Genomic DNA, 22,433 nt, shown 5'->3' with positions numbered 1-22,433 from the left:
TTAATTCGCAAGACATTCACATTATTTTCGGTCTGAATCACACTATTTCTATTGGGCTTTCTAGTACCAATAATGGCACGCCTAAAACTAAATTTGTACAATATAGAATTGATCCCAATTTATTAGGGATGAATAGAGACATTGTGTATAAACGAATAGTTTCATTTTGAAATGCAAAATTTGAGTATGTTACCTTTTGAATTGGAAATGCTCTAGAAAAAAAAATCCTACGAATACCCGCCAATATGTATGTGGGTAAGTTATTGTAGAAATTGGTCATGCACCCAAATGCCACCAACCTTAGCATTTTCCTCACCAGAAATATACAAAGTTCTTCTGGTGTTTACCGAAAGATATATATCTCATTCCATTTTCTGCTTATTTATCAAATGCGTACGCTTGATGTTTCAAAAAATTATTATATTTGTTAAAATACACATTCAATAGAATAGTAATGCAGCTAAGATTCCTTCTGTGTTGCATGTAATGCAACTGTGACTAGCTACACACTGAAACGATAAAAGAACTGAGTCACTGACTGGTACGTTGTGGTGTGTGCGGGGACCCACATCCCTCATCATTACCATGGACAAAGACGAGGATAAATACCCACCACAAAGCTCTCCTCCTAGCCAGCTTTCGAACAAATGCAAGGTCGACGACAACAAAATAATATTTTCTTTTTATTTTGTCGACATAAAAAAATTCTCCTTTCTGACGAAAATGAAGCAAATGATCCGTTGTGTAGTGCAATTGTCCTCTAGCTGAAGGCTTCAAAGTACTCGTGGCCTCGTGAAACATCGCTCCTCCTACCCAAAAGATCAAAAAAATTGTTCAACACCTTGACCAAATTAAATGTGACCTCAGAATACAACCACGTCTCTTTTTTAAGTTGAGAAAAATTTACATGTAACGAGTTTTATATTCCTTAGAGTCTATCGATTCTCCCAACATTATTATTAGTCCTCTTGGCACTCATCGAGCAAATAAGTGACGTGGTGCCAAATTGTACACCGCTCAAGAGCTTCCCTCCACTAGGGCCATTACACTATAAAAAGGCACTCAAAAGATACAATTTTGATATCAAGATCTCAAGCACAAACATCTCCAAATAGCTTCTACTCAAATCTTTGCTGCAGCATCAATTTCCTAAGTTGGTCCATTTTTTGTGTTTAAGAAATACAGATACAAATACAATGGCAGCATCATCTTCCATGCAATCAATATTCCTAGCTAATAACTCGGTGGCTTATGGAGCCGGAAATAACAAATCAGTTGGTCCATTTTCAGTGCCTGCTCTGCATAGGTACCCTAACATGAGGGTACGCTCAATGGTCAAGGTAATTAATTATAATTAACAAGTCTCTCTAGAATGTGTATGTCTTTTGATTTATATTTGCACCTTCAGCTATAGTGCTTATAAGTTTTAAATTAATGATACTAATTAAACTATGTCTGATTTATCTCTGATTTTTAGGATGGTAAGAAGGAGCAACCATCTACAGTAACAAATGCATCAAAAAATCCACCACCATCTAATACACCTTTTCCTTCAAAGGTAGTTGTCTAACATCTGCGGTTCGAGAATTATTATATCGTTAAATTGTTCCATATGTTATGTTGTTTGACTTTAAATTAATTAACCCGTTAACAAAAGAAAGGAAAAAAATAATATCTAAATAGTTATTTTAATCGTGGAAAATGGCATTCAAGAGGTGACACATATTTTCTTTCTTTATGGCAGGTTAGCACAAAAATTTCGGACTTGCTTGCATTCAGTGGGCCAGCCCCGGAGAGAATCAACGGCAGGCTTGCAATGGTGGGGTTTGTTTCAGCCCTCGCAGTGGAGCTATTCAAAGGACAGGATGTGTTTGCCCAGATATCCGACGGTGGATTCTCGTTGTTCGTTGGCACTAGTATTTTGCTGTCAGTGGCATCTTTGATTCCTTTGTTTAAAGGCGTGAGCGTGGAGTCGAAATCAGATGGGATAATGACGTCCGATGCTGAGTTGTTGAATGGAAGGTTGGCCATGTTAGGTCTGGTAGCTTTGGCCTTCACTGAATATGTGACGGGAGGGACTCTAGTTTAGGTCTCAATCATTTCCGGCCTTGTAAAAGTCTTCCACATGTATACTTATTTAGTGCTTACAAAAGTTTATAAGAATTTCATCGCATTTTGATACTTCTGAATCTAATCTACTTTTAATTTATTAGCATAAAGATATGTCACCTCTCGAGGGCAAATCATGTACAAAATTTTCCAAAGTTTTGAAGTATAAAAGCTTTGGAGAGAATGCTTTTGGGATAAGTTGGAAACATTCAAAAAGATTTGGGAAGGATTTGACCTATACCATTGAAGTACTCTTCCCTATGGGGTTTCCCGAAGTCATCCCAAATTTTAGATTTACCTAAAACTTTCCTCAAATCAAGTTAGATGGATAGGAGGCCCCCATTGCAATACAAGTGCACATCACTAAATATGCCCTTTTACTCAAAGTCATAATCAGATTGAAGGAATTTACAAGGAAGAGGTTTCTCATCTTAAACATATAAACAGCTTCTCCAAAATAATGCCATTTATACTGGGAATGCAAACACCCATTAAGTAGAACATTGGTGATTTCCTTGATCATAACAGAAACAAATTTCATCTTAATTTCTCTTATTTATGGAATGTTTGATGATAAAATACACATTCAATCTTCAACATATTTCACTTGAGGACGAATGAAGGCTATTGTCCCTACTTGTCCTTTTTGCTACATGTTCCATCTTGAGTAAGGTATGCTATGAGGGGAAATATTTGCTAAAAGTCCTCTGAGAAACTAAGGCACAACAAAGAAGGGCAAACTAGTGTGGATTGTGACTGCTAGGAAGCTATGCAAGGTTTGGTAGTTTAAGGGACTGTTTGAATTCCAGACCTATAAGAGTATCTGTAATGATGGTGTGTAAATTTTGGGGTGTAAAGCTACTTTTATATTCACTTTACACTTCTAGGGAATGTAAATATGATTTTTGCTCCAATAAAAGTATCTCCATTGCAAGACGTGTAAATTGGAGGTGTAAAACCACATTTACATCTCATTTTCACCTCAAGAAGATTTAAATGTTGTTTTATCTCTAATGGAATAGATGTAGATTGGAGATGTAAAAAGGAAATGAAAGGAAATGATTTTATATCAAGTTGAAACAAAATGATATTTCTGGTATTTTGGTGCGATCTCACCTTTTATATGTTTGGAGCCCACCACTTTTGCATTATCTCTCCTCCTTTTCAACATGTGGGGCCCATCAAATGAGAATGTAAAATCATATGTAAATGTCCTTTTTTATTATTATTTATTTATTTATTCATTTTATATTAACATTTTTGGGCCAAATCCTATATTTGCATTCATTTACACCCTACCATTAGAGCATCTCCACCCATAAGGGCTAAGTCTAGGGCAAGGGCAAGCAATGGCTGTTACTATTCATGTGAATAGTGTCAGGCTTGCCATTTGTGGTTCCATCCATGAGGGCTAAGTTTAGGGCAAGTCTAAGGCAATTACTATTCACTTAAATTTATTTTTTATACTTAAACCATTGATTTTGATAAGCTTTTCGGATAAGATTTTCAATTCCCAAGTGTTAATATTTATTGTAAAATCCTCACCTAAAAATCAAGATAACATTTTCGGATAAAATTTTGAAATTAAATTGGTGTGGAAAGTGAATAATATTGGTAGGCATGTATAGAAAAAATTTCCAGAATTTTTTGATTTTTTTTTAAATTTTTTTTAATTTTTTTAAGCCAAAAATTGGACAACCGTTGGATTGTGCAAGATTTTTTTATTGAAGGCTACAGGAGAAGTCACATGGCTTGTAACCATTAGGCAATGTGGGCTGGTGGGTCCAACAGTAAAAAAAAAATTTGAAAATCAACCGCTGACGTCAGCAGCCCGAGGGCAACAGCCCAAGCAGGATTAGCCCGTGGGCTTGCCCAGGCTGGTGGGACCCACCATTTGCCCTGGCTCATTGTTGCGCTGGAGCTGGAATGGGCTGCCAGGGGGGCCTTTTGCCCAAGTTTGGTGCAGCGGTGGACATGCTCTTAGAGCAACTTCCGACAACTCTGGGTGTAAATGTCTTTTACATCTCCTTTTACACCTTTGCAATGGAGATGCTCTGAGGAAGATGTATATCCAACGATGTATATTTGCAACATGGGTGTAAAAAATGATGTAAATTAGTATCTTTTTATGCATCTCCAGTGGCCGGCGTAAATATACAGGACTTTACATTCACCCACTGCAGCAAATTTCGGTGGGCATAGGTGTAAATTTAGCATACATCCACCTTTACACACTACCATTGTGATGCTCTAAGCCTGTTTGGTAAAAGGTTTAGGAGCTTGGGAATGAGTTTCAAATTGAATGCCCATGTTTAGTGAGTGCACTCTTGGGAATGCAATTATGGACTCATGGGTATGAATTTCCCATGTATGAGGGAATTTCATACCCTTGGTTCACCTTGGGAAACTTTTTTTTACCTCATCACTTGGAAAACATTTAATGCAGTTTTTTTGGACTAACTTACCCATGATATTATTTTCAAATACCACTTTTAACTCTTCAAAAATCTTCATATTAATAACTTTAATAATAAACAACTTTTCATCAATCCTAATATTGCACTAACCAAACAAGGTAATGAGAGAAAATGCCATTTCCTAATTCTTATTTCCTAACGTTCTCAAACATGGGAATGAACATCCTCAATTCCTCAATTCCTCTCTCATAGAATTAAACATGGAAAGTTTATTCCCATGGAGTACAATTTGCGAACCAAAGGAGCCCAAATATCTAGTACTCAGATTCTTTGTTGGTTGATAAGTATTTAAATTTTAAATTAATTCCTCACAATTTAAGGATATATCCGCAACTGCATTTAGTGGTCCATAAATTAGCATCCAAAACAGAGATATAGTGTCAACTCATACAGCAGAATACAGTGTGAAATAATGAATTGCAGCTGACCCAATGTATTATGTATGCAATTGTGCCTAGCTACATTACGCTGAAAATATATTAAAAGGAAAAACAAAAACAAAAAAGGAAGTGAAAACCTTCAACAAATATGGGACCTCAGAATTCACTAACTGGAAAATTGTGGTGTGTTTGGGGAGCCACGTCTTCATACCCCCATGTATGGACAAGACAACCGTACATGAATGCCAACAAAGCTCCAGATCTCATCTCCTAGCTAAAGCCTAAGCTATCAAACAAATGCAATAATGCAAGTGACCGAGAGAGTGAGCAAGTAAGTAATCTTCTTTCTTTCTGACGAAAATGAAGCAAAAGATATTCGTCCTCTAGTCCAAGTGCAATTGTATCTGAAAAAACCTCAATTTCAAAGGCACTCGTGGACCCGTGAGGCATCGGTCTCTCTCTTTCGCTCAAAAGAAAAAAGAAGTGAAGATGTGGCCTCAGAAATCACTGACTCGTACGTTGTGGTGTGTGCCGCAGCCACGTCTCTCAAACACACCATGTGTGGACAAGACAACCCACGCGGCAGAGTATCACTGAGAAAGGAAAAATGAGCGACGAGGTGCCAAAATAACCACCGTCCATATGCTTCCCACTCTTTGGGCCATTGCACTATAAAACCCTAACTCTTTGGCAACCTAAGATCAAAAACCAAAAACATCTTCAAAGTATTTTCTGCCTTCTTGACATCAGCTTAACAAATATTACACAATACAAACAATGGCTGCCTCAGCTTCCGTGCAATCACTTCTAGCTAACTCAGTGGCTTATGGAGCTGGAAAGAGCAAATCTCTGAGGGTGAACCACCTTCTTCCTGCCAAGTATGCTCCAACTCTGCATAGGTACCCTAACATGAGGGTGCGATCCATGGCCGAGGTAATTAATTAATCTTCTTTTGTTTCTGTTTTTCTGACAGAACGAAAATCTAAACTATTCTAATGTACGGAGAGGCGATCAAAAGGACTGACACACTGCCATTAGCTTGGTCATTTAGGTTTTGCGCATTCTTAAATTAGCGATCCTAATTAACCATGTTTAATTAATGTTTAATTTGCAGAATGGTCAGGAAGAGCAACCATCTACAGCACCAGAGGCATCTAAAATTCCTCCACCACCTCCTACACCTACTCCTCCTCCTAAACGTAGTCCTAAGATTAGCACTAAGTTTTCAGACGTGTTTGCGTTCAGTGGGCCAGCCCCAGAGAGGATCAACGGCAGGCTTGCAATGGTGGGGTTTGTTTCAGCTCTGGCAGTGGAGCTAGCCAAGGGTCAGGATCTGTTTGCTCAGATATCTGACGGTGGAGTCTCGTTGTTCCTTGGCACCAGTATTTTGCTGTCAGTGGCATCTTTGATACCTCTGTTTAGAGGGGTGAGCGTGGAGTCCAAATCAGATGGGATCATGACCTCCGATGCTGAGCTTTGGAATGGAAGGCTGGCCATGTTAGGTTTGGTAGCTTTGGCCTTCACTGAGTATGTGAAAGGAGGGACCCTTGTGTAGGTTTCTGATTTGCTAGCTTAATGTATTTAGAGTTTACAAAATTTATATAACAATGCCACATTTTCATTATTCAGAGTCTAAAATAATCATAGCTTCAGTTGGTGCTCGTATGTTGAATTTTCGTTAAAATTCAAGTGCTTGCTGAAAAAGCAATTAGAGATGTTTGATGGAAAAGCATTTGAAAGTGCTTTTTATTTTTACTAAACGCAATCAGAAGCGTTTTCAATTGTCTAAAATCGCATTTGGGGTTCTTCCAAAGGCACTCCAAACCAGCTTTTAATATACCATTAAACATGAGGATCAAATACCCTAATGGCGACACTACTTTACGGAAATTAATTGTGGCAGATATATGTCTCATCAAACCTACGAAAGATCGCAGCAAATGAAAGAGGTCAGTAACTTATTATGCCCACCGTTGATCAATGTGGCACGCACATTCGATCAGTGGTTATGGTTGAGAGATCGCCTATCCCCTACGCAAGTGAGCAATTGACGTTAACAAAGTCACTACGAAAACTAGAATCGTCAATCGTGTGAACAACGCCTTTGTTAAAAATGTAATCCAAGATTATAATTTCCTTCACAAGTTCGGAAAGATCAATGGTCAAATTAGGACAGATTAAAGGTAACAAGTTACTGCCGACGAGATCCAAGTCCAGTGAAAAAAGTTCTTAATTTACATACCAATGGTCTTAAAGTTCGAACCTCATGATATCGTGGAATTGTGAGAAATCCCTCCCCTTATAATTTATAATATCGTTTGTATTATTTAAAAAATAAAAAAGGAAAAAAAGGAGTAACAAATTACTCACTTGAAGAGTAGTGGAAAAGCAGCTCCTCTTAAAAGCCCAATTATCCATGAAATCATAATTGTGCACAATGCCCCCAGTCGCATTAACAAGAGAAAAAAGCTGAAAATTTTATGGAGATGGAAGATGGAAATGAGCATCTTCTCTTATTCATTAGTCATTACAGCGGGGATTTTAGATTACATCTTGGTAAAAAGGCCTCTATTATGGCAAACATATAAACAGAAAAGAATGAGAAGAATACATTTTCTACTATTTCACGTATTTACATATCCACCAAGAAACCTCAGCATATCTTGTGCCATCAGTCTATATCACATCTATGGCTCAACAAACACTGCATGCTTGGTCGACTCTCCATTTACATGACCGTTGGATGATACTTCATAATCACTCTGTTTCTGCAGAAAAAAAGAAGTCAATAATTGTCACTATAATGAAAATCAAACTCAATGTTAAGAATTTCCCCATACTATGTGATCCCCTTTAGAAGAACTCTATATAACACATGCAAGGTATGATTTTAGGTACATACTTCGGAAGGAGGATCAACTGGAAACAAATTTATGGCGTCAGGATTGAAACCGAGTCCACTGAAAAGAGAAACGTGAACGAAAGCAGATATCGGTTAAACTAACATAAAATGATGACCCAAAAGAAAAGACCAAATAGGTTCTGTATTCAACCCCTTTCTACAAATGCATTAAAATGAGAACATTGTTTCTTTTTATTGATTTCGTCTCTCTATTCTAAAAAAGAGAGAAGACAGATTACCAGCGGGATAGAACTAGCTGCCACAGGTATGGAATAAAGAACTCCTCTGGATGACTCTCTTGTTCATATGTGAACCGCAACTGTGTGAACATCTGACAAAACAAGATTTTCAAGATATTATGAACAACAATCTCCAGGTAACAGCCTTGCATTTAGGCCAACCTACAATGCAAATTCCTTTTTACCTTCATCCCTTCACCCCGCCATGATCTGCAATTAATGATTATGACTTGAAGTACTTTCTCTACTGACCATTCACCATCCACATTGTGGGCATCCATGCGACTATTGAAAAAATCTAATACCTACAAAGCCAAACAAACAATATAATTCAAATGCACTGAATTATAAAAACAGGTGCGATTGATATAAAAACAGGATAAGTTATAAGTTCCGTAATGAAAACCAGAAAAAAAACAAACAAACAAAATCCCAGTCCTGAACGTACAGTATAAATGTTTTCAAGCAACTCATTGAAGCGTGGATGATTCCTGAAAGGCTGAAAGACCTCCTGCCGGTGCATTATTGCATATATAACCTGCCCATTGCATACAGTAAGGAACACGGAAAACATTGTATGGTAATAGCATAAAGTAAACAAATTTGTTCTATCAAACATGGACCTCTTCTAATGCATAAGATAATACCTCAGGATTCCGTGGCAGGGCATAAGTCAAAATTGCATTTAATATTTCAAGGACAAGTCTCAAGAAGTCAGTATATATATGCATCTCTGTTGACTGCAATGGAAAAAAAATTCCAGCTTAGCGGACAAGAGAGTGAGAAAGGGTGGCATTCATCTAACAGAACAATTCTAAGCTCCATAATATAAATATATATATATAAAGGTATGGTTTCATTACTGTATCATCTGCAAGACCATTTCCTTCTATTGAGTTGCCTTTGACTAATTGCACCTGATTATCTCGCATCTCTGCTAGTTTGTTATACCTAAATCAAATATTACACCAAGAGCAATATTTACTCGAGCCAGAAGTGTATGAAAGCCAGAATAAGATTATAAATTACAGAGCAAATAGAAATGTAAAGCTCATGAGAACACCATAAGATTTAAAAGGGCATACTTTCGAGAGAGCATATCGAAAAGGCTGACCAATCTCTGGGATGCATATGCACTCAAACGGTGGACGTGAGGTGCCATGTTCGCCAAAGTTGCTAGACAAGTTGTATGGAGATAAACATCCTATTACAATTCAACAAACCAGACATGATAATTAGGAAAGTTCACAAAATCTAAAAATAAGAAGAGGGAAAATATGTTAAGTGGTGAAAGCTTAATCTCAAGGTCTTAGATGCAGTTGACATAAATATCAAGTTATACAAGCAATTTGACAACAACACTCATAAAGAAAATACAAGAAAGTTCAAAGTCAAAAGGGACAGAAGGATACCCGCAACTTAGATAGGTTATACTGCACTGTCCTTATCAGAGTAATGACCATTAAGGAACCAAGAGATGTCTGGTGGAGGAGACGTTCTTTATACCAGGGAACACTAGGAACTATCTGTCATATGATAAATACATCAATAGGAGCCTAATGTATACAAATCCTGTGTTGGCTACCGGAGGAAATCCTTACCAATTTGTGAATGCTGGCATTAAAAGAAGAATCCTGACTAAGTATGAGGAGAATAATCAGCAACATGTAGATTTGATTAGAGGACCTCTTTGGAGCATTGTATAACGCTTCCAGAATAGGCATCAACTGTCCATTTCATAAAACAGATGAGCATCAAGTTTTCATATCAATGTAGAAGCAAACTTAATGATGACAGTAATTACAAACAGAAACGACTCTCATCCAAAATAACATGAAACAAGAAATTGGTAAACGACCATTGATCAACATGCCAGAAAAACAATATGTATCTTAATGAATCTTTTGCCACAAAAAATATAGCTTTTTCCTTTTCTCTTTTTTCAATAACATGATAAGCTGCTGGTCCATACCAATGTATCCAAATCAGTTCGCACCAAGACATACTCCAGAAAGTCAGCATTCCCTTGCAACAAAGAGTAAAGCAAAAGAGCAGCAGCCTCATCAGCCAAGTACCTGCCAAAGCAGAAACGGTTATGAGATACTCAAAAACAAAAGGGAGGAACAAAAATTGAAAGAGTGAGCAAAGTTTAGAGAAACAAGGATATCCATGCTTTTGGTTTGAATTAGGGATCATAGATTTTGTTTTGTCTTCGGTTGAATTAAGGATTAGAGGTTGAAGAAGGATAAAGTATCACACCTATGAAAATCACAAATAAACCGTAAAGGCATTCGAAACTTGCACCTTTTAACGACCTATTGATAAATTCTTGTACATAGGTTATAAAACACTGATAAAAACAACACAACGTAAGAATCGAAGATATGGAAGTTATACACATCAATACCAACGTGGAACTAATTAGTCAATTATATACAAATTACCACAAAAAAATTGCATTTTATTGTGAGAAAAAAAACACACACACCACCAAAAAAAACTCCGTATCCCTCTCCCACACCACAAAGATAAAATACTTATCCTAATTAGATTTTTCTGTTGTATGACACGTAATTGTCTATCATCTAATCTTCCATGTACAAATTACAAACAAGAAGTAAACCCTATTTCAGTAACCCTACATCCCATTCAACCATAGATGGACTATGATGCATACAAAGAATTAGCCTATAATATGATAAAATAGTACATCTGATTTTAAAATACAAGAATAAAAGGAAAACCAACACTCACATTCCAAGGGCATCAAACAGAGAAGCAAAAGGTATCCTCAAAACTGGACCAGCATGTGCATTACCCTCAGTATCTACACGATCAACTGCTAGCAGGGAAAATATCCACTCAAGTTATGTGAATATACTTTCATAATAAGATTAGGTAGAGATACAAACAAGAAAGCATCTTACATTCAACATCCGTTGCATGTTCTAAGGCCTTGCAGTAAGGGTTATCAGAAAACTGCGTACTCCCTTTTAAAAGGGAATCTGAAGCGGTGGTGTCATTACTTATATCTGTAATTGGTTCATTGCCCGCAACACATTTACGATAATGACTGAGAATAAGTAACACATGGAGACTGCAGTCTGCTAACAGACTTCTTGAGCCTTCACCACTTGAACTGACCAGAAAGTTGAATGGCAATAACATGAGATTTGCTGCAATTCAAATAATTGATGTCAACTGCTACTCAGTCAAAAGTTTTAAGTTTTAATATTGCCCAACCGATATAAAATCTTAGACTGGTAAACAATTTAAGTTGCAATAGTGCATCAAGGAAACCACCATACCAGCTGCGGAACTAACTCTTTGTAAAACACCAGGCTGACTTCCTTCAGAATATATAGAATAAGATGCACTATTCAAGGATATTGAAGGTCCAGTAATGTAACTGAGTAGCAGTTTACGCACAACCAAGATAACCAAAGAACTTTCCTGTGGATTGCAGAAGTGGTGTCAGGCACAGAAAAATTGAATCAACTGGAAAATTGGACTGAAAAATAAAGCAAAAGTTTCGTCCAGTAACCTGAGACATTGCTGCATCGATGAATGGGTTCACATCTTCTGGTCCTGGAGATGGCCCAGAAAGCAGCTGAGTTGACATTGCAATCAGCATGAAGTTTAGCAGCTCCAAATGAAGGAGGTATGTATCAGGACTAGTGACAAAAAATATATACAATCAGGAACACAGTGGACATAATCTCAATGATAAGGAACAAGTGGGTATTTGAGGATGTACCTTACATCTATTGACCCAATAAAGCTAAGCACACTACGCATAACAAAATCCTCAATGTTTAGATCTGCAAAATTGATGATGAACAACAGCTATAAATATATGTTGTGGGCAAATAGCTCTTATTTAAAAGTCAAATGAAGTGAAGATCTAGCTGTACTTATTACATAATAATTCTGTTTGGCCCTTTAGGTCATCACCCATCAGCCCCCAAGAACCAGGGAACTAAATCATAAGATTTCTAAATCTTGTTTGACTCATAAAACCGTAGTTATCACCCAACCAGGAAAGAAGGTAATACAATCCTTCTGCCTTACCAAATCTTGTGGCTTATTGAATAAAAAATATGATACAATTTAAATTCAAAATTTAGATTAGCTGAAGATATCATAAGAAAATAATAAAAGGGTTTTGAGAGAGCTCATTCCAGGATTGATATCATTTGCCAATGAAATATATCATATATGTGAATTACCTTTTGTAATATCTGTTGGGATTGGCTCACTTTCATCTACGGACAAATACAAGTCTTCAATCTTGTCTTCCTTTTCATTTTCAATGAAGTACTTTAAAAAGACAGATGAAATGTACACTGCATTAACAGCCTTCACATAAACAAGAGAAGGTGCACCAGAAGAAGTTGAAATAGATTCTTGCAAACACCATGCCATGTGGATCAAAATTTTTGCAAGATGCCTGGTATGGTAGTTGTTTCGTGCTGCAAAAGACAGAAATGAGACAAAGAAATATAAATACATATTTAATATTTAATATTTAAAAAATAAAATTAAAGAGTCAGATGAGCACATGAAGGTATGCTGACAAATGGTCAACTGGTAAAGCATTTCAACAGTAGAAAACAGGTAACTCCAATAACATTCTACTAGAACAAATAAAGAAAACTCTGCCATATCATAAACAGTTCATCGAAAATTCACTGACGGGAATCATTGGGTGCATGTTTGGTAAGATTAGAGTCACCAATCATAAGTTTCAAGAAGCCATGATCAAATACTATCATCAAAACTTTACCCTTTTGGAATAAAGAGAAGCTCAGCATTCAAATCATTCAATACCTAGATGCACAACAAAATTTTGAGATTTGATGGTAAGATGTCATGGCTGCGTTTTTTTAAAAATATTATTGCCATTATTGACAGTGTTTAAATTCTAAAAGTCTTTTGTTCCCACAAATTGGTTATGGATTTGGATTCACTAGAGTTCATTCTTTAGGAATGTTATTTGGCAAATACTCATGAAATTCATCTTGAAAAATGTTTAAGTCAGTACTCAAATTATTAGCCTGCATCTAATATTTCTACAAAATTTTAGCCCATAGCTGTTTTAAGTTCCATGGTAGACATTTAAGTTTCATGAGGAGACATGTGAATCTATTTTAAATTTCAATTAGATACTTGCTTTGACATTCTGATGAGAAAATTTCAGATTATGAACAGCATTGAGGCAGATATCTTATGGCTAGACTAAACCTCTAGAAACATCAATAGCTACTAAAAGCGTATGTGAGACCAACTAGTTGACTCACTTCCAGCAAAAGAGATGCAATTTGCAGAGAGACTGAAATTGGAATTTAGAAAATTGAGTGCTATGATTTAATCTTCCCAATATTCCTATATATACTTGGGTAGAATTTTGGACAATTTTATACTTTGGTTACAAATTTATAAAGAGTTAGTGGTATTATTTTCAAATGCTACTGAACTGTAGGGAAATAGTCCTTCACTCACTACTGAACTGTAGGGAAATAGTCCTTCACTCAAAATTATATAGTCCATACTTGTATCTACTAGAGGAAGAGTCAAACAGATACAAAGCTCAAATGCTCTAAAGCCAACACCACAATCAACTCCTTGACAACGAACTAACGAAGCTCCTCAAAAAAATGAATAGAAAAGAACAATACTTTGACAACAAGCTACCACAACACAACAGCATACCAAAGAGCATATCAAATAGCATTGGAATGCCCTCAAAACCCACACATGACAAGCAATTGAAGAGCAATATCAGCAAGTCCTCTTGAAGAGAGATTCTATGGCCTTGGTTAACACAATCAAAGAATTGAGCGGTTAGGTAAGAGTAGGGAGTTCTCTAAAGACTGAATCTCAAACTAAGAGGCATTTGTACACGGATGTCTTCAATATAGGCAAAAAATTGCACATAGCATACAAGTTATCTCCATTGCTTTCTTCCCCAAGATAGTAGCATTTCTCCTTTTACTTCTTTTATTTAACTATTGTATACTACATAGTGGATTAAGTAACTTGCATCCAATATGGGAGGGTTCCTTTTGTTTGAGCTAAGAAGAGAGGACAATTAACTTTCTCTTACAAAGCTGTACACTTAAAAATGAGAAATCTATTACCCTTTAGTAACCAAATATCCACAACAACAAACCTCCAAGTCTCGGTCTGCATTTCATCAATACTAATGCCAATGCCGCAAATAACAGAACCCTAATCACATTATGGTGATGTAATTGAATCAAAGAAAGCAACAAATTTCATGATTCAGAACATAGAAACTGTGAGAAGAAAGAGAGAGATTGACGAACCAAGAGCCTGGCAAGCTTCATGAACGCGGTGAGGCGGCCACTGGAGGTTGAGAGGGAGTTCGAGGAGTTTATGCCAGAAATCGGAGGAGATAGGAAACGACTCGTCGCCGATGAAGGTAGAGATCAGGTACTCCGCCGTGTCCAGTGGACGCGCGGCGGAGCTGCTGCCACCCCAGCGCGGTGTAGAAGGTACGGCTCCCATTCCCAAAAACGACAAATGCAGAAGAGTCGTTCGAATGTGCCGAGTGAACGACGCAAATTACAAGGGCTCTGATCAGAGGCCTGGCGAGGCGATCTCGGAGGTGCAATTGGTTGACGTCGTCAATGTCAATGGCATTACAAAGAGAGGTTGGGGTTTTGGATCTTCGATGGAGATTGAAATTGAGATTTGAGGTGTGCTGTGGTGAAGAAGACGAAGAAAGAAAGGGAAGCTTGCAGACGAAGGTGTGTTTTTAGCACTTTCCAGAGAGAAAGACAAGGACTGCACCAAGAGGTACTAAAACGACAATGCGTCATCCCCAATTTCATTACTAATTTAATTCCCATTTTTACCCTCCACACTTATAATTTTCCTTCAAATGTTTGTAGCCAATGAAATTACAATTTTCTCTTTGTCAATCCAAGAGAGGTCAAACTAGCCTAATCCAATTTTCCCATTTCTTTTTTAAGTGCCTTCTTCGATTTTTCATAAAGGCTTTAGAAGAAAATTCAAGCAGTCGACAGCAATGGCATTTTAGTCTTTCCATACCTTCGTTCTTTTGGGCTAAAAAGTCTTTGTAGACTTTCCCTACTAAATTTGCTAATTCCAGGCATGCTGATTGGCTACAGTGTTATGCAACTCGTCGGCAAAGAGCCACGTTTCGGGGGTTTAGCCAATATTTTGTCGAAATCCATGACTCTTTTTTTTTTTTTTTGGGTTCGAATCCATGACTTCATTTTAAAGTCTTTCTCTGTCATTAATTAATTAATTAAGGTGAACAATCCAATGGCAACCCATGTCTGCAGCACGACGTTTTACGCGCTTGTGCGTGCGAGTTCCTTATTCACGATGTGATTAAGCCTAAACTTGATTGGGTGCGGAACGTGCCACCAGATTAATGTGCACCATTGGTTTCATCGCCAATGACTTGGGAGATCCAAAATTACTAATCATTCATACTTCATAATAGGTTGGATCAGTTTGATGGTAATTGAACTTTCTCCAATGTTTAATTACGTGTGTGGTCAACAACTTCAGGATATCAAATTCGCTAACCACGGATTCCTGACAAGATTTGCAATTGTCTATATTCTTCATAATTGATATTCATATTGTGAGACAAGATGTTTGATAAAATGTCTCGCATAAGCTAATATGGTATAAAGCGTTCCGAACAAATAAGCAAAGCGAGGTTGGAAAAGAAAAATACTTGGATCAGTTACTAATATGTTCAAAAAATGATTTATCAGTCATCATCTTGATGTTCATTGATGATCAAGAATCAAGGATGTTTTGAGAGGTTTGATCAGCGGGTGCATACTAGTAGCATAGTGTAGTAGGCAGAGTAGGATATTGATTCATGGATAGACGTTGGGCTGTCGGTGGCTAAGGATGAGCTTTCTAGGATGATGTCATGATAGGGACCCAGTTTTGGTTTTAGTCCATGTTTAGAAAGACTTGTTTATCAAAACTACCGTTGGGTTTCAAGTTCAAGTTTGAAATTGCCAATGTCCCACACGACCCCCGACCAATAGAAAATGAAATATCAACGCTAAAGCAACCACAATTCTAAAGGAAAAAAAAACAAGCAAAAGGAGAAGCCAATTATAAGGGCTAATAAGACCAAACTACAAACAAACAGCACATTATTATAAATTTATGCCTCTTCAAAATGAATATTTCTTGAATTTATATTTTTCATTGCTTTGTTTAATATTTTGAAAAGCGTTTCAAAAGATATCTTTTTTCTTTTCGTGAATTTGAGCTTGTTCAGGAGTGATTCTCCAAAATCACTTGTGGGAGAGTGATTGGAAATAAGCACATAGAAGGTGATTCTACATAAAAATGATTATTGGCTTATTCAGAACCACTCCCAAACGAGTTCAATAAAATTATTAAGTTGTTTGTGCTTTTGGTTTTCAATGGATCCAATCTTCAACCTTTTTTTTTTTCACAATTTTGGCACTTTCACTCTATTATAATATAAAGGTAGTATTTTTTCTACTTATTTCCAGTAGTTTTATATAATATTGCCAAATTTTTTTAGGCAATTTTCAACTCCACCAATCTGGAGTGGAGCCTAACATCCATTGAAATTCAATAGAAAGTGCCAAAATTGTGGCACTGATTGTCAATGTCAATCCCCAAATATTAGAGTTTTGGGTATCTTGACCCAAAATCCCAACTGGCCAAATAGTTGGGCTTCACCCAACTTTTGAGTTCAAACTTACTCTTATTCGACCCAAAAATTAAAAACAAAAACTATTTACCCTTCATTGCTAACTCTCCAGAGACCAGAACAGCCCATACAATTTCCCCCAAAATGTGTTCATAATATCAAATATATAGTTTCCAAGATTTTTTTTTAAAATTTTTAAATATAAATGATAGTTTAAATTATACTAAATTAATTTAATTTATAAGACATGATTTGAACGTAAGTGCAAAGAGACGCGAACTCATTACTCTTACCAACTGGCATAACCTACATCAACTATTTTTTTATTTTTAGATTTAAAAGAACCATGACATTCCCATGTATGATCCTACTCCAAGATCCAGAACCATTCATGCCACCATCTAGGGCACTGGCTGATAATGATTTATTGTGCCACGTTTCATATTATACGGTATGCACAAAGACTTATGGGCCTCCATGCTCTGTCTCTTTGTCAGCCTTTCCATATATATTTTCTTTTCCAGAAAATGACATGTTAATTAATGCCTTTCCAGAATTGTCCAATGTGGAGGTTCCATATTCAAATCATAATCATGTCTCAAAAGTAAAAAAAATTCACTTTGATTAATTATCACATGAATGACATGCCAAAGTTGTGGTTAGGGTTACTTCCAATCAAGGGCATAGAGACCATCGACTATAGTCTATAGGATGTGTGGGAAATTCCTCAGTTATGTTTCCAAAGGCCATGCAACAAGGAAAAACTATGTAAGTTTGGACCTTTTTCATTGTCGACTAAAAAGACAAAACACTTTTTCATAGAGCTAAATATATTTTAGCTCTCAAAAACCTATTTTCATAACATGAATCGAATTTGCTCAAAGCAGTGCCGAATTCATGAATTTTTCTCACCAAGAACAAGATGAAGCCCACACGCAACTTACCCCAGTGACCTTTGGCTCCATGCCCTGCCTTGGCCTCTTTCAGACATTTTGTCAAACATCTTTACTCAAATATTAGCCATACTTAAAGGATACCATGAAAGGAACATTGGGAAATTTTTTATGTTGAGCAACAGTGGGCAATAAGGGCAATTGCATTCACGGGCCCTGCTGCGGAATTCCAAATTTGAATCCTTCTTTGCTAAATGTTAAAGCAGTAAATTTGACTACTCCCTACATAATGCCAGCTAAACTGCTCATGCACAGCATGTGCAACCTTATCGCTTGAGCCAGACAAATGCAGCTCTGTGTTCCAACTCAATTGCAGATATGGTGCACCATAAAATTCCCTGTCATTTAAAGGAAGCTAATACTCCAACTTTTTAATTTTTGTACCAATTTTCTGCCCTATTGATGTTTGCATTTGCACAAATAAACTAACAGCTTACACAAACATGTCATGCACCCTCTCTTCATGCATTTCAAGATGCAAGTAAGAGATTTCAAGCTTTTAATCATTTTGGTGAGACCACCATGCATCATCCACCACCTTCATGGAATGATTCAATAACAAATTATATTCCAGGGCAGAAAAAACATAGCAAAAGGGTTCTAGATCACTGATGTCAACAGTCAGTTACAAATTAAGCAGAACATGGTCTCAAGGGTGCAATCTCCAACTGGATTTTAAGGTCATGAATGTCAAGATTAATGATCTATCAGATAAATACATACCTTTAATTTCCTACCACTGGCAGGAACACAATTAGACTGTGGACAAGAAAGGAAATGAGAGCAGTTCTAAAAGCAAACCCGGAAATTTAAGAGATCCTAAAAATACCATCACTGAAGGAAAATCCCCGAACCTAACCAGTTTGCATTGGAATATTGTTTTCTGTTTTGCTTCATCAGTGTAATTTCTCAGTGTTAAAGTGTTGCCATTCACTCTTCAATTCCAATTAAGAAACCATTTAGGAACTTCAAAGAGCGTCTCCTACCGAACTTCTTGAAGAAAACATTTATGAAGCTCCTCATCTTCTTTACTTGGGACTGGAGGCCAAGTAAACAAGCTCCTCGACGAACACATCGACATCCTCGTCTTCTTCTTGAACACCTAGCATACCAATTTCTTCATCAATACTCTCATTCAACAATTCGTGCCAGAAACTTTTATCCTGGTCTTTGCTTCCACTTTCATTTCTCTCTTCCTTCTCTATACATTCTTCCTCATCATGAACATTTTGGCTTCCAGTTATACCCTGCATGTCAATAGCAAATGTGTCCAAGTCCGGATTTTCAAAATGATCAGATATGTCATCGTATTCTTCAGGTTCAACTTTAACAAAAGTTTCTACTCCAACTTGGCCTAATTCATCCACCTCAAAACTACTAGGCCCTTGCTCAATAGGCCGCCTTCTCTTCTTAGTAATTGCTTCCTCGAGTTCATTCCTTTTGTCCTTCTGTTGTGCCAATTGTTGTACAAAGTTGGGATTCTGCATTGCTCTTGCCAAGAAATTCATCAGATGTTGCTGTTTCATCTCTGTCCTCTTCAGTCTATTTTCCATTCCGTGGAGGTAAACTCTAGTAGTTTGCTGCTGTTGTCTAAGCTTCACCAGTTCCCCCATTAAAACCTGTTTATCACGCCTCAGCTGGTCAATCTCTCCATCCAATCCAAACTTTCCAACTTCAACACAAGAGTCCAAAGCTTTCTGTGAAGCCTGAGGATGGTAAGATGTCTTCCTCCTCCGGATATTCTTCAAAAGATGTTTTTGCCCTCTGAGAAACCCTTGATTAGCGAACTCCCATCTATCTGTATCAACCTTTCTAAATCCCTACATTAATTAAATAACTTCTTCTTGATCAAATCCATAAAAGGCTGCGTCTACTAATTTTTTTAGATTGCATCAGATCAACCCTAAGAAGCTTTGAAGTTGACAAATCCAACAGAAAGAAAAACAAGAACAAAAACCAAACAAAAACTGACCCCATCTCTGTAACAGTATCATGCATATTTTATACATTGGTTTCTGCACTTTCCCTTTTGAAGCCATTTAACAAACAATATGTCCACCTTAAGTAACCCCTTAAACAAATACACAAAAAAGGACCTGATTAAACAAAGACAGAAAAGATTAAAAAAATGACACATTTCTATCTGTTTCATGAGCATGAATGTACATAGTAGTCAAACCCAAAAGAACCCCACAAATATATCATAGATTTGAATACAATATCCAAATTGAAAAGAACAACATGGCAATTTCTTTGAAAAAAAATCATACAAATGAGCAATTAGGACAGCCTAGAAAGTCATGCTTACATAGGTGTTGAGCTGCCTGACGAAGCTAGAGAAATTGTTGTGCTTGAAGTATCTGGGGAGAAGGCTCATGGAAAATTTCTGGGGATCCAACACAACAAAGCTGTTGTTGTCTCTGCTCCAAGAAACTATATCATTGGTTGTTGGGTCATCAACGATGTCATAAGTTTTGGTGAGAAATGGTGGAGGGCCTTGGTCATAAAGTTTCTCCATTGGCAGAGGATGATCAGGTGCCGCACCTGAAGACGACAAACTTACTGGGTCTTGATCAGAATTCATTGTTCGATTAATGGTAAACTCTGATGGATGATTAGTGATCTGGGTTGATGATAATAATTATTGGGTTTGTTTGTTCAAATGGGTTTTAGGAATGCAGGTAGACGAATTATTAAAAGCAAAGAGGAAGCACAGAGTAATGGTAAGGTAGTGCTAGAAAGAACAGAACATAGACAGGGATGGTTGGTTGTGTTTGTGAGAAAGAGAAGCTCTGGCTGCTATGGAGGCCAAGAAGGCCAAGAGACTGCAGAGCTGAGGAACAGGAGGCTGCAGGGGTTTTCTTTTTCCTTTATTTGTTTTTTTTTTTCAGACAGAAGGCAACTGGGGGGTACCTACCACAATTTATAAATCGCGGGTAGCACCTTTTCTTTCAAAGGCAAAAATTAAAAATGGTTTTTCTTCTCTTTTCCTTTTTGGCCAGGCAAGATTTGTTCGATTGGATGGGAAACAAAGATGACACATAGAATACAAGCACAATTTCTTTTCTTCAAAATGTTTTCCTATTCCACTCAATTTGAAGGAGTTTGAAACAAATATTAAAGAAAAAGTTAGATTGTGAAGCTTTTTTTAAAACGAAAATGGCATTGATGATAAATTTTTCTCTCTCCAATGCCCTAATGTTGTTTCTCCTTTTGGAAACCCACTTGGCACAATAGGTTTTCGTCACAGTCAGTCATGGCAAAGAGAGAGTTTTAGAGTGAGACACTAAAGACTCTTTAGTAAAGAGACCTACAAAAACATTTAAATAAGCTAAAAAACTTATCTAATAATAATTGTGTTGTACTTTATGATCGTTGAAAACCAGAAGCTTGTAGAGCCATCATCTTAATAAAAAAATGGGTTTAGAGAGTTCTTTATTGGAGAGGTGGGTATGGGTGCAATGCAAGTGGTACCCAGTGTACATCGAGACCATTCTTACTTAGAGGTGAATTAAAAATTGCTTAAGCATGCGTGGTTGATTTATAACCATTAATATATATGATTGAAATGCATCATCGAATAATCTTAATTATGCGCTCAAGTCGATTCACGCTAGCACTTTCCACTCTTTAAAGGTGAAAGTTGTGGAAATAAACAAATATCTTAGAAGCTAAATTATTATTAAATGCATAAATCAGATCAACTTGCATTATATTGTTGTCACACTAATGATCTACGGTCCCGTTTAGGTTATAGAAAAGGAGGTTTTGGGATAGAAAATTAATTGTTTTCTTATGTTTGGTAAGTCTAAATACAGGAAATTGTTGCTTTGCACATGGAAAAGTATGAGAGGAAGTGAAGCCCTCCTCTCCCCATGGGTTTTGTTTTCCTTCTCATGGGAAAATTTGGGAAAATGAGCCAACATTAAATACGTATTTTTAATGACCATATTATTCCCATTAACAATTTAGAATTACAATATAGCATTAAATGCATTCTTTTTTTATTTGATTTCATATGGGTATAATTGAAATTTTAAACAAACTTTGTTTTACATTCCTATACAAACCAAATGTATGAAGCTTAACTAAATAAATTACAACATATAATGAGTGGTTCCACTACTAATTATATCAAGACTTTTTGTGATAAAATATCACACATATTGGGCTTTGTAAGTTGTTCCTGTTTGTTTTTTGACTGGTGTTTTTGCTCGGCTTTGTTTGTATTGTTCTCTACCCTTTTGGGGGTTTGCAATGAATTGCCCAAAAAAACAAAAAGTTGGGTAAAATATCAGTAGTGTGCCACTGATTTGTCTTTGTGAAATTCGACAGTGGTGAAATTACACACGAAGTTGGGTGAATTCATGAACAATAAGCTCACTGTGACGCTAGGCTAGCTGGAATCTAAAACGTTTCAAGTTACTGTAATTGGCCCTTAACAAAGTGCAAAAATGCCACACCCGTGTCATTAATTGGGTTGAAGAGAAGGTGAAATCAAGGCTGTGCGGCTTGGAATTTTTGCTAAAGGTGAAAATTATTCACCTAAAAACACAATCAACACTGTAGGAGACCAAATTCTGATTTAACACCAACTAATGCATATAATATTATTTTAAGGGGGCACTTAAGATGAATGTAGAAGTGCAGCGAATATATCCGACAA

The 22,433-nt window shown here is 36.8% G+C and overlaps 4 protein-coding genes across 5 annotated transcripts; 2 read left to right on the top strand and 2 right to left on the bottom strand.

The window, feature by feature from the left end:
* Positions 1,197-2,307, top strand: LOC18792227 (early light-induced protein 1, chloroplastic). Its single transcript, XM_007226089.2, has 3 exons — positions 1,197-1,340; positions 1,478-1,558; positions 1,745-2,307. Exons 1-3 carry the CDS (start codon positions 1,197-1,199, stop codon positions 2,087-2,089), a joined length of 570 nt encoding a protein of 189 aa, XP_007226151.1. The 3' UTR covers positions 2,090-2,307.
* On the top strand, positions 5,551-6,623 carry LOC18791591 (early light-induced protein 1, chloroplastic). Its single transcript, XM_007225802.2, has 2 exons — positions 5,551-5,899; positions 6,081-6,623. The coding sequence occupies exons 1-2, from the start codon at positions 5,744-5,746 to the stop codon at positions 6,519-6,521; spliced, it is 597 nt and encodes a 198-aa protein (XP_007225864.1). The 5' UTR covers positions 5,551-5,743; the 3' UTR covers positions 6,522-6,623.
* Positions 7,345-14,948, bottom strand: LOC18790991 (dymeclin). Of its 2 annotated transcripts, none has more exons than XM_020568963.1 (18): positions 14,437-14,948; positions 12,337-12,579; positions 11,865-11,928; positions 11,652-11,781; positions 11,416-11,560; positions 11,035-11,283; positions 10,862-10,949; positions 10,080-10,182; positions 9,709-9,834; positions 9,520-9,633; positions 9,193-9,311; positions 8,971-9,058; positions 8,755-8,847; positions 8,556-8,645; positions 8,293-8,412; positions 8,108-8,199; positions 7,869-7,926; positions 7,345-7,734 (listed from the first exon to the last, which is right to left on the bottom strand). In XM_020568963.1, the coding sequence occupies exons 1-18, from the start codon at positions 14,636-14,638 to the stop codon at positions 7,654-7,656; spliced, it is 2,205 nt and encodes a 734-aa protein (XP_020424552.1). In that variant the 5' UTR covers positions 14,639-14,948; the 3' UTR covers positions 7,345-7,653. The 2 variants fall into 2 exon arrangements, with proteins under 2 accessions (XP_020424552.1, XP_007225189.2); XM_007225127.2 differs by having other exon boundaries at positions 10,862-10,946.
* LOC18790318 (heat stress transcription factor A-6b) lies at positions 18,355-20,976 on the bottom strand. The gene is made up of 2 exons (XM_007224522.2): positions 20,076-20,976; positions 18,355-19,587 (listed from the first exon to the last, which is right to left on the bottom strand). Exons 1-2 carry the CDS (start codon positions 20,349-20,351, stop codon positions 18,796-18,798), a joined length of 1,068 nt encoding a protein of 355 aa, XP_007224584.1. The 5' UTR covers positions 20,352-20,976; the 3' UTR covers positions 18,355-18,795.

This window comes from Prunus persica, chromosome G1 (genome assembly GCF_000346465.2).
Source record: "Prunus persica cultivar Lovell chromosome G1, Prunus_persica_NCBIv2, whole genome shotgun sequence".
Taxonomy (NCBI): Eukaryota; Viridiplantae; Streptophyta; class Magnoliopsida; order Rosales; family Rosaceae; genus Prunus; species Prunus persica.
Note: the sequence above shows the minus strand (reverse complement) of the source record. Positions and strands in the feature narration are given on the sequence as shown.